The sequence below is a fragment of the Lampetra planeri genome, chromosome 4 (genome assembly GCF_965212315.1).
Source record: "Lampetra planeri chromosome 4, kcLamPlan1.2.h2, whole genome shotgun sequence".
In the NCBI taxonomy this organism is placed as follows: Eukaryota; Metazoa; Chordata; class Hyperoartia; order Petromyzontiformes; family Petromyzontidae; genus Lampetra; species Lampetra planeri.
Genome location: NC_136110.1, coordinates 20,217,478 through 20,234,574, shown reverse-complemented (window position 1 = coordinate 20,234,574; position 17,097 = coordinate 20,217,478). Strand labels below are relative to the sequence as shown.

The following is a 17,097-nucleotide window of genomic DNA, read 5'->3' as shown; positions in this document are numbered from 1 at the left end:
GAACAACGCATTTTCCTGAGGCACAAGTTCCTTGGCCGATTTCCCCGGCTCGTTGAACACACCAGACATTGGCCACACAGGGCTTGGGGTGAGCTGTCAACAGAGGGCTGAACATATGGTTTCAGGCGCGATGGGTGAACAACCCAATGGCAGAGTCCCACCTGAATTCTCACACACTGAAGCCTCCTGACGTCCTCCACCTCGCGGGGACCTTGCCATGGCCGATGTAACTTGGGGGGACGTACCCAGCAACACCTGAGGACAGTATAACGAGGCCCTGTCCCCGATTGCCCATGGAAGCACGTGCTCACGTCATTAGAAGCTTGCATCTTGGCAGTGTTTTCTCTGGCCGCTTCGCGAGCTTCAGAGAGACGACGCAGAATCACCTGTAGGGGAACGGGCATCACTGCTTTCTTCCTAACCGAGCCTGATACCTAATTGTGCATCAATGGGGGGTTCCTTTTCCCACCCGTACATGAGAAAAAACAGGGAGAATCCCGTAGAAGCATGTGGGGCCATCCTGTACGCTGCCAAACTCCCGGAACGTCCAAATCTCAATCTGTCTGTGCGTCATTAACTGCCTGACAGAGCATAGATGTTAAGTTTCTGTGCAAGCGTTCCACCACACCATCCGTTTGGGGATGGTTTCGCGACGTTCTGATCTTTTTTGTGCCCGGCACGTCGCATGCTTTGCGCAGCACTTTGGACGAGAAATTTCGCCTTAATCCATGAGAATCTGCTCGGGGGCCCTTTTTTCCATCACATAGCCATGCAAAAATGCATCGGCTATGGATGCAGCCATTGGACACTGGAAAAAATACTGAACCCCAACTAGGAAAAATGTATTCCCCTTTTGTGTAGCCGGACAGGGTCCAATGATGTCAAGCGCAACCAATTTGTTAATGTGGGACACCGTGATGGACAATAAATGGTGTTTGAGATTTTTGTGATGGCGGCTTGTGGCGCACGCATATGTGCAACCTTTGATCAAATGAAAGACATCGTTTGACATTCCCGGCCAATGAAAGTCTTTTGCATGGTTAAAAAAAGTTTTCAAATGCCCAAGGTGCATCAACTTATCTTCATGCACTGCCCACATTAATCTACCTCGCAGGGAGGTGGGGACCACAATACACAGACGGTGCGATGCCTCCTGCCACCTCATCAGCCCACCTTCCCGAAGGACAAACTGCGAGACTCCCTTAGGCCCGGGGTTCTTGTAGTCAGTTTCTGTGCAGCACCGCACATTCAACAGGGAGAGATCCTCCATCTGTAGCTGGCCCCATTGGGCATGCATAAGGCCCAATGTGTAATCTCTATGTGCAACCGCCACAGCTGGTGGTGGGTCACTCAAAGCCGCTACGACCCCCGGTGACCCAGCCATAGGCTGTTTACACTGGCTCGCGCGCGACAAGCACGCGCAGCGTCTATTTCAGCGGCAAGCGGAATAATGCGTCGGCATTACAGTGCCCCACACGCCTGCGATGAACCACTCGAAATAATTCTCCTGGAGTATTTCAAACCAGCGTGAGAACTGTCCGGGAGGCTGGTCCACTCTCAGAGAGTACTCGAGTGCCACGTGGTGCATGCAGACTACAACGTCTCTGCCATAGAGAGAAGGCCTGTACTGTTGGACGAAGTACACCATGGCCAACAGTTCCCTGCGGGTGACACAGTACCACTGCTCACCGGTTGACAGGATGTGACTCCCGTATGCGATCACGCTTTCCACCACGATCTTCACCTGGGACAGGACAGGCCCTATGCCCATGTCACTAGCATCAGTGTCCAGTATGAACGTTAGGGAAACATCTGGGTAGTCAAGATGAGGCGCGTTGGAAAGGTGATTTCGCAACCATCGCAAACTGCGGATCAAATCTACGGTAATACAACGCAAACCCGACAAAACTGCGCACTTCACCCACCGACTTGGGGGTTGGCCAATCGCATATGGACGCCATTGTATCCGGATCCATCGCTATTCCATTAGCACTAACAATCTGGCACAAATATCACATCGAGGTCTGTAGCAAATGGCACTTGGCGGGTTTCATTTTCAGATTAGCCGACCGTACGCTGGAGAGTACTATCCGCAACCACTGCAAATGCTCCTCGAATGTGCAGCCAAACACGATGATGTCATCTAAGTTAATGAAGAAGGAGTCCCACTGCAGTCCTGCCAGCACCAACTCTATGAGTTTCTGGAAAGTCGCCGGTGCCAACTGCAATCCCATTGGGAGACAATTAAACTGGAACAGTCCCTGAGGCATTCAGAATTCCGTTTTCGGGCCTGGATGACTTAACCAAGGGATCCTGACAATAGGTCCCGACAATAGGTCCAATGTGGAGAAAATCTGAGCGCCCGACAATGCGTCCATGGAATCCTCCATATGTGTCAGCTGGGGAAGCGTCTTCTACTGAGACTTTGTTCAATTTACAGAAGTCGACGCAAAACTGTAAGCTGCCATCCTGCTTTTAATTATCAGCGAGTACGTGATGCATTGTTATAATCTTGTTTGAATTATCAGTAATGAGTGGTGAGTGACGAGAATTAGGTGAGTCATACATGTTCAGTCGTGTTTGGTGACTGGAAGTTGGAAGTGGAAGGAAGCAGCCTTCACGTGTTAAGTGAGAAATAACAACGAACACCATCAACACGGTGACTGAACGAGCTCTCAGTCTCCAGAGCAACGACACAAGCCACGCCAACGGCCCTGTTCATGGCCAAACAACGTGCCAGATAGATGATTACCTAGTGCCTTGTGGCGTGTTACTAGCCCCATCAACCCCTCGAGTGCCTTTAGAGGTACATGCTTACAGCACTTGCCCCAACATACTAAGGCTACATGGGCGATCTTTGGTCAGTGGTGAGTCTAGTGAATGTCGGTTTTTGGTGATTGGAAGATGAGTGGTGAGTGCTGAGTAAGGAGTGTTTGGTGGTGTCAGATGTCAGATGATTAGCACAGTTCGCTATGTATGGTGTTCGAAATAAGTTCAACATACGTACATGAATATACGTAAAGCAAGTTGTGAGTGCCTATAAGTTATGACTGCCAGGTGAGTGGTGTGTGGTAAATGTGCCAGGCAATGAAACAAACCAGATACTTTATTTTGTACTTTAAATGTTTATTTTACACCAACCCGAACATTCACGAATAACATTATCAATTTACAGTACAGTTTTGTTCATTCATAAACCAAATCGGACACATCAAGCATTATAAATCGAGTCTACAATTAATAGTGTACTGTATGTCCATTTTTATAGGGAAATGATGCTTTGAATATGACGTGGAGGCTAAAACAATTTTTTAAATTAACTCCACCAACCAATTGAGCTCTGTTTCTGGATCCTCTTTGTAATGCACACGCAACCAGATTATGCATGAGTCGGGAGCGTGAACACAACGCAGAACATCACACGGCCCCAGGTAATATTTGCCTGGTAGAGCATTATCAGATCCGGTACACTTGAGATTACATTATTTGGAAATCGAGTCGATAATTAGCTAATTATGGATTTGTAATTAGTCGTACCATACTACATATGCAATATTGTTTAACATTATGTCTTCACAAAGGGAGAACATTTTTAACTTACTATGAAAATGGCAGTTCTATTATGGATCTTTACTTTAAAAAGATTTTTTCAATTTGTATATTTAGCACTGGCGGTACAGTATGCATGCTGGTATGACAAAATGTATTTCTTGTCAAATTAGAAAGCTTATTGTTTAACGTCTAATATAAATGGCACATTGTTACAGTGTCATTAACACTGGTAATGTCTGGCATGGCCACACAAACTCACTGCATCAAACCACCCATCCTATGCTCACGTGCCCAGTCCCACATTAAAAAAAGGCAATACCCGTAACAAGAAACTGTGATTCTAGTATTAGCGATAGCATTGATGTAAAGAGCATGATACTTTAAGCCTGCGGCTTCTTGAATGCAGCAATTGTGGCATTGACTCCGCTGTTGACGCTCTGCTCTCCCTCGGCGATCTTAGGAGCTTCACGGTACAAGCTCATGACCTGCGGAAGGAACGGGGAATGGGTGGTGTTTGAACGTCATTGCCTATAGATAAACGAACATGATAGCAATCATACCTGGCCGATACCAGCCACACCGATGACTCATGCAAATCCCACCTTTGTATTGTGATCGATAAAGAAAAGGACATCACACCTTACCATCACTTATACTAGTGCACAGTCAACACTTGAGCGCCCAGGTTCACGAGTCTTATCACCATCTTGTGGTTTTCACATTTGGTTTCTGACCACTGAATTCCACTTTCAACACCTGCCTTGGTAACATGTTCATTTCAATCCTCCACATATGCCCCATCCATAAAACGTTTCCCTGATTAATTACAAGGTTCAAGGTTAAGTGACACCTACATAGCTATTTACAACAATATCAACATTAACAATGATAATGACACTTATAAGAGCAATAACAATAATCACATTGACAGTGACGTGTTATCGAAAATGCTTTTTACTGTAACATTTGTATGATAATGACAATGGCATTGCTACAGTAAGAGCATCAATATTGACATTGACAGCGCGATCATGGTAAGAACGTTGACATTGACAGCATTGGCACTCACGTTGCTGATCCAGCTGTTGTAGGCTGACACACGGGTGAACACGGTGGGCTTGCGGATTGTGTTGCAGCCCAGAGATGAGACGTAGCTGGTGATTCCCTGCACCACCCAGGCATTGTCTGACTGCTGGCAGTTCAGTGGGCCACCTCCATCACCCTGTGATGCATAGAAGAGGATAGATATGCATCCACGTTAACTGGGTAAAGCATGCACGGGATATGGTGGCGGGTGCTGGTAAGGGTAAGTACAGGAGCTTGCAAACTTTTCAAATACACTTTATGACCGTGTTGCTAAGTAACGGAGTAAAATCACACAACCCTAAGGCCTGATTCAATATGCACCCTGTTTGGTCTGGCATTAATTTAGTCAATATTTGTATTCCTTCTGTTATTTATTGATTGAATGTAGTCATGCAAAAACTTAGTCTGAAGAATTTTAGTCAAATTTAAGTGTCACCGGATTTCATTTGGTCAATCTGTTAGTCTAGGCGACTAAAGCAGTCACACAATTTGTCCAGTCTGAGTTATTAATTATTGGGGTTGGATGTGCGCCGTCCCCCTCCGCTTCCCCAACATTACCAGGTCAACCAATCAGTGATCTTAGTGGTCACAGTCATCACCATGCTTGGTGATTGTTGTCCACTCATAGTCACTGTTGACTAAATTCAGATTTAAAATAAACATTGTGTTGATAACTATTCTCATTAGTAATTTCGTTAAATAATTGAGGCGGGTTGGCTCGCGTTGAACTCCATACGCACAGAGCACGCAGAGCGGGTGCTGCCCCCTGCACAGATCACGCTGCTCCTCAGGCTGCTCCCCCACCAGCTGGGCTGGCTGCACGTCGCGTAGTCCACCACGGGCAGGCTGGCCTGCTGCAGCGCGCTGGGGAAGGGGCCGCTGGCTGCTCACGCGCACAGACAATGTGGAAACGGAGAGCATTGGTGAAAGCATCGGGGTTGTGTGGCGTTCACAGGTGCTCCCCAAGCGAACCATTGGTGTCTCTATGTTCAATGTGCCAACGGCACATAGCATCACAGCCCACCTACTCGCAGGCTATTGACTCTATACAGAGTTGTGTTCATTTTGACGACAGAAAGATGAAGGGCTGAGTCAACCCTCTACTGTGATTTGTGACAGTTTCTCAGCCAGAATCATCTCGTAAAACTGGAGGGGCAATTGACGCATTGGGCTTAAATCACTTCCCATAACTGTGGCACCGATGGACACTGGGTGAACGGTACTCACTGTCGAGAGAACCCCATCCCGTGACGTAGCACGGGTAGTTGTTGGGCAGGATCTGGTTGGCGGTGGGCAGGCAGGCGAGGCGCACCTTGCTTGTGAGAGTCACGGGCGATGCAATCTTGAACATGGCGATGTCGTACCTGTGGGGGATCGAGATGGGCAGCGTGATGCAAGGCTCAACACCAGTAACGGACTGGGACAAAAAAATCGGCCCAGGCATTAGTAAACAAACCTGCCCAAATTATGGCTATTGGCAATCATTTTTTTTAATGGGCTGTGGGACAAACTATATACGAGTAGCTAGATGTGCGATGTGACGTATTCATGTGATTTTGCCGTGCAATTTCATTGGCCCATTTGGGCAAATACAATAAACAAATGGACTGGTGAAGAATAATCTTTTTGGCTGCCAAATATAGGATTTAATGCCAACTAAGCAATGGAGCTTAGACATTAGAGGTAAGAACATTTTTTTTTATTTTTACTCCGATCACATTTGCTATTTTTCCACACAAACCGGCTCACCTGCCCTCGGAATGGACCGGCCCACTGAGCATTTTCCCGGAATGCTGCCCTATGGCTAGTCTGGGCCTAATCCACATCCAACATACCCCATGCAATAGGGGTTCAGCGCTTTGCAGATAACTCTCCCCTAACCGTGGTGATGTGGGGGACCAATATCGCAGATGATATTATCTGCTATTTTACTCCTATTATTTATAGGAATAAAATTGCAGATAATCATGTATAATTGGAAGAATAGGGCCACGGATAATAGGAGTTTTTGCAGACCCTACAGTTCCTGTCTGTATGTCTCTGTATGCATGTCTGTTTCTCTACTTATAGTGTTTATATTTTGTCTGTTTGTCTAAATGACACTTTATGTTTGTATTTTTGTCTCTCCATGGCAATTCTGTCACGGTGTCACAAAAACCAGTGTGCCTGTTTGCGTTCTCACCCATTTGCTGGGATGCTGGGATTCCAGTAGGTATGCCAGACGGCCAGGCTCAATGGAGGGGTGATCTCCCCCGGCTCGGTTGTGGACACACTGTGCTTTCCCAACACCACCCTGTAGCTGTAGCCATTCCTGCACGTTGTGGTGGATGTGGGGAGATAACAGAGCAATGGGTGGTCTTAATCACTTAAATCTGTAAACATTTCAGTGAGGAAGTACTAAATAGAAATATTGCGATTTACTGCCACGTGGCATCGTGTGAAGGTAATTGATAGATGCCGCCTCCTTGTTGCCAAGATCGACTGCTCCATCCTTGGTGGCCACAATGTGGTACAGGAAAATACTGTACAGTACCTGGGCCACGGTGCAGTTGCACTGCCTGCACACATACTCGCGACTCCATTGGTGCCATGACTCACGTGAAGCAGCTCGCAGAGGTGAGCACCCATTGACGAGCAATGAGGGTTCCTCCACAGTAGTTGACCCATCTTCCTCCAGAGTACCTCTGCACGAGCGCCTGCAATGCAATCACAGCGAGATTGGTGGCGGTTACTGTTATTTGTCCAGGACTCCAATTACTATATCGAATAATACAGTCCTAACTTAGCCCTTGAGTCAATGCGCAATGCTGGTTAGAGCTGGTTGCGAAGGGGTGTAATCCAGGACTGGTTCAGATATCACTCGCCACAGTTGCTGGAAATATAACCCATGTAGCCCGGTTCGTAGTGCAGTACGTAAACCACTGTGCCTCCGCTCTCCCAAAGTACAATTTAATGAAATCTGTTTTGTCCTGGTGTGTTCTGGGACTGTTTTGCTGTTGTTTTACTGCCTTTCCCAAGCATGGGAATTGAAGTACAAATGCAATATGAACTTCGAAACTTTATTAAAAATAATATTTATGTTTGAGGGACCCGACAGTGATGTGAAGGTATATTCCTCTCCTGGTATGCGGGAGGTCAGGGGTTCAAACCCAACCCTCACACTTGTACATTTGGAGTATGCATGTTCTCCCTGTGGTCGTGTGGATTTTATCCCTGGGTGCTCATGGTTATCCCTCCATATTTAAAAACTTACATCAATATTATTTTGCTGATATAAATTTTCGCATGATGGGCCACTTTGGTGAGCTATCATTTGTGGTCAGGACGTATCTAAAAAAGAAATAGTTCAGTGGGCTTTATCTGGTAAGATAAAACATATATTTTCGTTTAATTTATATATATTTTTTAAGTGATTTGTTTATCTTTCCTATACTTTGCACTCTTGTTGTGTTTTTGCGTTGTGTGTTGTTGTAACGTTCTGACCTGCCCCTACTGGACATCTGTGAAAAAGAGCTTCAAAGCGAATCGGATTTCTCCAATATAAAAACATTCTGATTCACATTCGGAATACAGTGACTGATTCAATGTCATTGGGAAGAGTGGAAGATCTGAAATTTTGATGTTGCATACATGCAGCCTTTTTATCAATGTACTGCTGGATGAGGGCCTCCACGTGGCATGTACAACAATAGATGCTGCTGCACTAAGATCGACTGACAATGCATCGTGTGGCTGTGATGGCTGTTATTCAGCCTCTGCCGTTACCTGCCAAGGCCAGGAGTTGGCGCGAGCCTCCACGCCGTTCACCACGCGGATCTGGGGATACGCTGCGATCCCACAGCTCTGAGCCGACACCTCAGCTGTGAGGAACAAAAGCACACACACGCATAAATGTTCTCAGGGGTGCAGCTCTGGGGTATGCAGCGTATGCGTCCCATATGGGCCCAGTCGGTCACAAGGAGTCCCGAATAAACAGACGAACAAGTATAACATGTTAAGAACAATTTTTTTAAATCTTTTTTACAAGCGGTCTACCATGGACCGAGCCCGATTCACGCTATCGTATTAATGGAGCATTCAGATTCGCGATCCACCACCTTTGAGGAAATCCTAGAGACCTATACCGATGGGCCGGCATGAAAGCAAGACTCATAACGCATGATAATTTCATTGTGAGTATTGTACCTTTACGTTTATTAATACTTTAACTGTGAGACTGTCTTCCTCTAAAACCCAATACACGGTGCAACTGAAATCATATCGAAACAGTGATAGCCTGCGTATTATTGCATACGGGTTAAAAACATCAGTAGCTGTTTCAGTGAGAGTCGGGAGAAAAGAGGGGGGTGTCCACCAGTCAATGAATGCGGACTGAAATAAAAGCGGAAGTGCCATACGAGCATCTTCTAGAACTAAGTCTAGTTCCTGAAGTAGCTCGAACGGTCGCTCCACTAAATGAAATGCGTGCATTGCAATCACTCAGCAGCTCAATGTGTCAGCAAGAGCAACACTCACCAGCAACCAGCAGAGCAGCACAGACGAGAAAGGCGAGCATGGTTGATCGATGACTTGGAGCTTCTTGAATGCTTGTAGTTTCTTGATCACTGCCGTGTCTCACTGCTGGGACCTCTTCGCTTTTATACAGAATCTGTTGCCCATGTGAGTCCTCCAGGGGCAAACAGAATAGGGAAGTCCAACTCTCAACCAAAACAGCATGCAAATATCAAATTATTTACGTTTCAAATTAAGGCGTGCCATCGTGTCTGATATTTAGGTGGGTGTCAGCAGGAGAGAAGTGGTGGAATTTAAAGTATTTTTAGGCGTATAAAACTTTTATAAATGATGCAGCATGTGCAAAAAGTTATATTTTTATGCAAAACACACGCTATGGGAGGATCGGAAGCTCTTATCCTGGTTGGTAGTTTTATAGGCAGATACCCCACACCACAGTATGGGGAATATCCATCACTGGCTTAGGCCCGCCAGGAGAAGTGAACACTGCCAAACACTGGTTGAACAGGGAGACACTTTTGTTTGGCTTTTAGTGATTTGAAATGTAATGCATTCATTTATTTTCCTTATTTTAAGCCCATTTTTTACATTATTAACCTTACTCTTTGGTTCTTTCGGTAAAGTCACGTAGGTAGGAAAGAAATATATATCACGACGTTTCGATCACAACACCAGCGATCGTCCTCATGTGGAAAAAAATATCCAGCACTTCAACTGTTGAACCAAGTAGAACACAGTGAGAGAGCTTCTACAACAAGAGGTTATATATGTTGGCCAAGGGCAAGCAGGCGGGGTCCGAGCTGGGAAGCAGTCCCATCCCCGCACGCAAGCACATCAGTTGTGTTAATGGGGAGATTAGGGAGAGAGATTAGGGAGAGAGATAAGCATGTCAAAGTAAATGAGCTTCCATCGCCGCATAAGAGAACCACCGCAACGGTGGTCGCGCCAGTGAGACACACAACCCACCACACAGCCAGAACCATCGATACATCGAGGCTAAGCAAGCAAATGTGGCCATGTTAGTGAGACAACAGCCCATTAATGCAGAGGCACCCAAAAGGCCAATGCAACTCAGAGAGTCGGAGATAACAGCCAAACGGCAGGAAGGATGGAAGCACCGCAGCAAGTTACGACTTTACTTGGTTAATAACGTCCTTCCAATGATTGCTCAGCTTATACCAATCATCTCGGTTGAAATTGTCTCCGTGTTTATAAATCTGGATGGCTTCATAGACGAATCTTTGATAGTAGCCCGAAGGTTTGCAGAGTACCTTGGTCTCGGAAAAAACAATATCGTGCGAGCCCACAGAGTTATAACAATTATCAGCCAAGGTAGAGTTATTGGTTCTGTCGTGTTTCAAATCTGCCTTGTGTTCGTGAACACAGTCCGAGACATGTCGTTTCGTTTCCCCAAAGTAACTGCTGCTGCAGACACAACCTAGTTTGTAGACACCAGGGTATCGCATGTCATGAATGACATCCTTCACAGATGGAATCAAATCACGGATTTTGTGTACTGTATTGAATCGGACCTGGATCTTGTGTTTGTTTAAGATTTTGGAAATATTTTTGGTAACACCTGCTATGTATGGCAAGGTGATGGTTTTGATTGGGTCCTGAGATGGTTGTCTCCCCGTGGTTGGGGATTCAGCTTTGCGGATTTTGCGGTCTGAGTATCCATTCATCTTGAGGGCTTGGTGTACGTGCTCCAGTTCACTGGCTAGGTGGCGCTGGTCGGAGATGCAGTGGACCCTATGGTGTAGTGTTTTGATGAGGGAATTCTTCTGGGCCGGATGGTGGTGGGAATCAGGCTTTAGATAGGAATCCGTGTGGGTTGCCTTCCTGTAGACAGAATGTCCCAACAAGCCATCAGGCCTCTTCTCGATCAAAACATCCAGGAATGGTAGCATGCCATCATTTTCCACTTCCATTGTGAATTTGATGGAAGGGTGTATGGAATTGATGTGGTTGAAAAATTGGTTCAGTGCTGGTTGGCCATGTGGCCAGATTACGAAAGTGTCATCTACGTATCTCTTCCACAGGGAAGAACGGAGGGTGGATGTCAGGATGGTATCTGTTTCAAATTTCTCCGTGAAAACATTCGCTACCACTGGTGATAAGAGACAACCCATAGGGGTACCTTCATTTTGTTTGTAGAATGTACCATTCCAGGTGAAGTAAGTGTTGGTAAGGCAGTGCCTCACCAAAGTTGGTACATCAGGATTCAGTCCCTCTTGGACCAAGTCTTCAATGATTGCTATTGTGTCAGGTAGGGTTACCTTGGTGAACAGAGAGATTACAAAAAAACTAGCAAGCAAATCATCTAGAGACAGTGAAATGTCCTTGATTAGAGAAACCAAGTGAGCTGAGTTAAATACTGGTCTTGCCCGTGAATGGAAGCAGGGTCTCAGACAGAAATTGTGCCAGTTTGTAGATAGGTGAGTTGTTGGTGGATACGATAGGACGGAGTGGAGTACCTTATTTATGGATTTTTGGAAGGCCATAATTCTTGATGGTCTAGCAAGCCCAAGGTTTTAGAGAGAGCTGCTTGGTCGGTTCGATTAAAGAAGTCGGATTAGTGATGATATTGCTTTTTTTGTAGCCAGACGGTTGGTAGGATTTTCGTTGATTTTGGTATAACTGACATATCATTAAGAAGGTCCTGGATGTTGTTGTTGTATGTGGTTTTATCCATGATGACTTTGGCATTACCCTTTTCGGCTGAGAAGATGACAATGTCATCTCTCTTTTTCAATTGAGCAAGCTCAGAGTGCTCGTCCCTGCTGATGTTACTAATGGATTTCTTAGTGTTTTTGAGGATGGCGGCGATTTAAGATCTTGCCACGTCTGCTGGGATGTGTCCCAAACCTTTGAGGGCTACGTCATCCTGGGCAATGATATCATCCACTGGGATGCATTTGGGGGTGACTGCAAAATTCAGCCCTCTAGCTAGTACCGATTTTAGGCCATCAGAAATTGGGCTGTTACTCTGATTGATAACAATCTTTTTAACATCTAACCTTTTCACGTGTGAATCTGGCTTCTTTTTTGACAGGATGTTGAATTTAGCAATCAGGTTAACTTTACATTTGGTTGACATTGTCGCGGCAGAAGAAACAGTCATGTTATCTACAAGGTCCCAAGCAGATGTGGACATTTTATCTCTTAATGCTAAGTGAGAAGATGGGTATAAGCTGAGCAATCATTGGAAAGACGTTATTAACCAAGTAAAGTTGTAACTTGCTATGGTGCTTCCATCCTTCCTGCCGTTTGGCTGTTATCTCGAACTCTCTGATTTGCATTGCCCTTTTGGGTGCCTCTGCATTAAGGGGCTGGGGTTTCACAAACATGGCCACCTCTGCTCCCTTAGCTTCGATGTATCGATGGTTTTGGCTGTGTGATGGGCTGTGTGTCTCACTGGCGCGACCACCGTTGCGGTGGTTCTCTTGTGTTGACGCGCTTGCCTCTCACAGCGCAGTTGGCAGCGCCGCAGCTTGTGTTACACATAGACATGACATTATCTTGCTAATCTCTCTAATCCCTCTGCCTAATCTCTCCCATCAACATAGTGCTTGTCTCCCATTAACACTGCTGCTGTGCGCATATGCGGCAATAGTACTCCTATGCGGTGACAGAAGCTCATTTACTTTGACATGCTAATCTCTCTCCATAATCTCTTTCTTCCTAATCTCCCCCATTAACACAACTGATGTGCTTACTTGCAGGGATGGGACTCCTTTCCAGCTCGGACCCCGCCTGCTTGCCCTTGGCCAAAAGTTATAACTTCTTGTTGTAGAAACTCTCTCGCTGTGTTCTTCCTGGCTCAGCAGTTCTACTGCTGGATTATTTTTAATGTCTGAGGACGATCGCTTGTGTTGCGATCGAAACGTCCTGATGAATAATTTATTCTTTATTTTTCTACCTACGTGACTTTACTGAAAGAACCAAAGAGTATGGATTCATGAAGTCAAGAAAGCTTCAAATCAAGATTCTTGACCTTTTTTTGTTAATTTTGATAGTTACAACATTTTATCATAAAGTGTTATGTCTATGACAACATAGAAGATTAATTCATCAGCCTAAATGTTGTGTTTGGGATATACCTGTTTGCCTTTTAAGCTGGACGCAGTGGCACATGCCTGTGATCTGGTATTTTATAGTCGAATGTTGGTGGACCATGTAGATATATGAGAATCTTCCACACGTGATCTGATACAAAGTGGCCAGAAGATATCAGTACGGCAACTTGATTCTAGAGTCCATTAGTGCAGATCATCCAGTGTTTTCCCGGACCCGGGGCTCGGGGCTCATGTGTGGGGTCTGGGTCCTGGTTGCGTCGCTGCTCGTCGTCATCTCTCTGTCGTCTTGCCACGTGGAAGAACTCCTGTGTGGTTTCCATCGCCGTCATCGTCACGCCGCCAGCCAGCGGCGTAGCCGAGTGAGGGCGATGGGACCACACCAAGTGATCGGCTGTGTGTAACCAGTAGAGACGTTAATACCTAGTGTTGTACTTAGTGTAAGGAAGAATAAGCGTTGGCCTGTGTTGTGCCCAATGTGAGTAATAAAGAAGAAGTACCCTCTACACGACATGTCGCGGAAGTCGCTCATTAGACTTGCATTGCACATGCAGTCACTGTGTTACTGTGTGGGCGCCACATTACTGTACCACTTTGTTTCAAAGCCTCTACATGATTCGAAAAAAAGTCTCGGTTTTTATATTGTTGATGGTGCGTTTGTGTGTGTGTGTGCGCGTGAGTGGGTGCTGTTGCTAGGGACGGTAACTAACTCTGAGAGGGCACGACCAGAACGGGTTGTCCCTCAGTTTAGAAAATATTCCCTGCCGCCAGCAAGGCGTGCACAGGGTGTTCACGCCGATGAACCGTCTCCCTGGGCCGTGCGAAGGCCGCGTGACCTCGAGTGGACAGAGGATTAGGGGTTGTGTGTTGGCAAGGGGCGATCTTCAGGTTGTAAACAAATGCCTGGAGAAGATTTTAGGCATGTGTTGACAATGATGGAGAACAAGTGGAGACTCTTTGACTTATTTAATGTATTAACATACATTTGTTATCATGTTACAGTGCATTATCCGTTCTTTTTACATTAATAACGATAGTCCCTTATAAGTGTTAACATTTATTTGAAGCACCCTGTAGAGTGGGACCCCAGCGGTCGCTCACCACTAGGGGGCGGTGACGGTACCTTGACGCTTGTGCCTTGAGGCACCTCAAGGGTGCACCTTGAGGCGACATACGCGCACGGATACACCCATATACATGTAGAGATATCATCCACCTACGTAGAGACACACTCATATGTAAACTGGTGATCACATGGGCGTCTCAGGCTCAACGAAGCGGGGTGTCGAATATGAATCCCTGTGTGAGGTCGTTAGGTGTGGAGTGGTTGCCCAGCTGAGGTGTGCGATGACGAACCTGTGGCGCACACGCATGTGCACTTAGAGTAGGGGGGCAAGTACCCCACCCCAGGAGGGCCTCACTTTGGGGAAGGACTGTTCTATACAGGGGATGAGGAACCTGAGGACGAGATGGAGACCTGCTGGGGGCAGGCCGGTTGAGGCCGCAACCAGGCCGGGCGGAGTGGTAGGGGGCCGCGCAATGCGCCCCCGACGGAGTTTGCGAGCACACGAGGGCCTGACAGAGGCAGGGGGCTACTCTGGAACAGCACTCGCCGCGCCGGGAAGACCTCGGGTGGCGCCGGCAAGACCTCGGGTGGCGCCGGCCCACCAATTCCCCCACCCTGCTCGCGTAGATGTCGCGTCGGGTGACATCGCATGGGGCTTGGGTCGTACAGAATTTGTCAAAAGATACAGCGGCGTTTGCATTCGAAGCAGCAGGATATTAAATGGTTGAACAAATAATGTAGGAAGAATAAGACACAGGCACATGCCCTCCTTTGTATTTGCTTAAGATGTGCGTGGTTTCACAGTTTGTCAAATAGAATGACATTTGCAAGAGAGCATTGCACCTGCACACATTTATTTTTTACTGATATTTAAGATTGTGACCACATAATGGGCACCTTTAAAGTCACCTAAAATTGTGGTAATGTAATCCCTATTCAATAACAAAAATATGTATAGAGTTTTAAAAAGCCACTGCCAATTTTTGTCTTGTTATGGACTTACTATGGAGGGACAAATATTAAATTTCAAAATATCACATTGTGAAATGGCTTATGATATGTTTACGTCATTTAAAGGTTGCTTATTTTTACAAACTGCCAGAGTGACGGTAATATTCGTGGAGTGCAGTGTGAGGCAAGGACCATCTGTGAACAATGACCAAGATCCCCCGTATAGCCTTAATACACTTTTGGAGAAAGCGCTGTAAGTGAGCACCTATTAAGATCAGCGCCAGCACACGCCCGGACGCCTTTGTCTCCCAAGTGAGAAATTTACACATCGCACAAAGTACTCATTTGAGGCTGAGTCTACCTCGGGAAGGTCCAGGACCAGTTCAAATAATCGTGACTGGTGTTGGCAATGATTATTTTTGTAATCCACAATGCGGTGGATAAACTTAAGCCATTTACGCACTCGAGATTATTTACCAGTACATCAATGCACATATATACATAACATAGGTGGAGCAACACATTCTTCCTGTTATATCCAATATTACAGATTGAAGAGTGGACATTTTATTGCAATATCAATGCTCATCTCAATTTTCTCTGGTGTTCGCCCCCCCCCCCCCCCCCAGCTGCACAAAATCCCGAGTCCCATTAAACATTCTGCAAGAGTCTGATTGTCTTACTGTGGATGCCACAATAACCTAGAACTCGTTTAGTCCATCTCTCCATACAAAAGCATAGGCTTGGTTAAAGTCTAAAAAACAAATGCAAAGCACCTATACAAATTTCCAGCTGTTCACTACGATCTGGCCAAGTGTAAGTAACAATGCGATGGCTACAACTGAGCCCTGCCAAAATACCCACACTGGGTTTTCCTCGTAAGTGAGCACATCCGTTTAGTTTATTCAGACGGGCAAGATGACTCCATGGCTCGCACGGTAACCACATTTCGAGTGCGAGTCAAGCACATCAAATCACAGAGCCTCTGCGACAGACGGTTCCCGACTGCAGGGCACGACTAATATCAACTACAATCATGAACGTTTGACATGTCAGGCAGGTATAAATTAAATAGGCAGATATAAATGCACGCCCGAACATACCAAAATCTCACAAAAATGCTTCCTGCATGTAAATTATCCTTTGTAATGAAATAAATATATATATATACCTCCAGCACAAGAAATGCTTTCATCCTTTATACATGGAACTTGAAACAAAATATAATATTTGCATTGCCTGAGGTAGTTTCCGATACAAATAGTCAATCTCAAATATGCGTGCGAACAGGTTCCATGCACGTTTATATTTTTGTAATGCGGGCGAAAGCGACCTTCCGGATGTGACGTCACGAGGAGGCGGAGCCAGGTGACGTGGGTGAAAGGTAGGGGGTCCTTAAGCGGGTAAACCGGAAGGAGAAGGCAGTCGGGGTGTGAATGAAAAGGTGTGGGGCCACGCGGGCGTACGAGCTGAGGGGGCACCGTCAGAAGCGGGAGCCAACCCTGGGAACAGTAGGGAGCTACTGGGAGGTGTAAAGCTGCAGATAGAGATAGGCAGTAAGGTTGTGTGTGAGGAGCGGCGGAGTGGCTGCCAGGAGTCGCAGGAGCGACGAGAAGGCGAGACAGCACGAGGCCGTGAGAGCTGCAGCAGGAACAGCCAAGGGAGCTGTGTGAGAGTACAGCAGCGGAGCTGCTGTGGGGCTGCAAGAGCGACAAGAACAGCAGCGGGGCTGCTGATGTGGACTGGAGTGACATCGGAACCAGCACAGAGAGAATAAGAGAGACAGCCGTGTGGGGACGCAGTACGGACCGAATAAAGGACACTGAGCCAGATATCGTGGTCAAGTCTTTTATT

The 17,097-nt window shown here is 46.3% G+C and overlaps 1 protein-coding gene across 1 annotated transcript; it reads right to left on the bottom strand.

Annotated features, from left to right (window-relative positions):
• Window positions 1-3,105: 3,105 nt before the first annotated feature.
• Window positions 3,106-9,260, bottom strand: LOC144717800 (chymotrypsin-like elastase family member 2A). The gene is made up of 8 exons (XM_078593465.1): window positions 9,154-9,260; window positions 8,404-8,498; window positions 7,237-7,334; window positions 6,821-6,949; window positions 5,866-6,002; window positions 5,379-5,521; window positions 4,622-4,774; window positions 3,106-4,037 (listed from the first exon to the last, which is right to left on the bottom strand). Exons 1-8 carry the CDS (start codon window positions 9,191-9,193, stop codon window positions 3,933-3,935), a joined length of 900 nt encoding a protein of 299 aa, XP_078449591.1. The 5' UTR covers window positions 9,194-9,260; the 3' UTR covers window positions 3,106-3,932.
• Window positions 9,261-17,097: the final 7,837 nt, after the last annotated feature.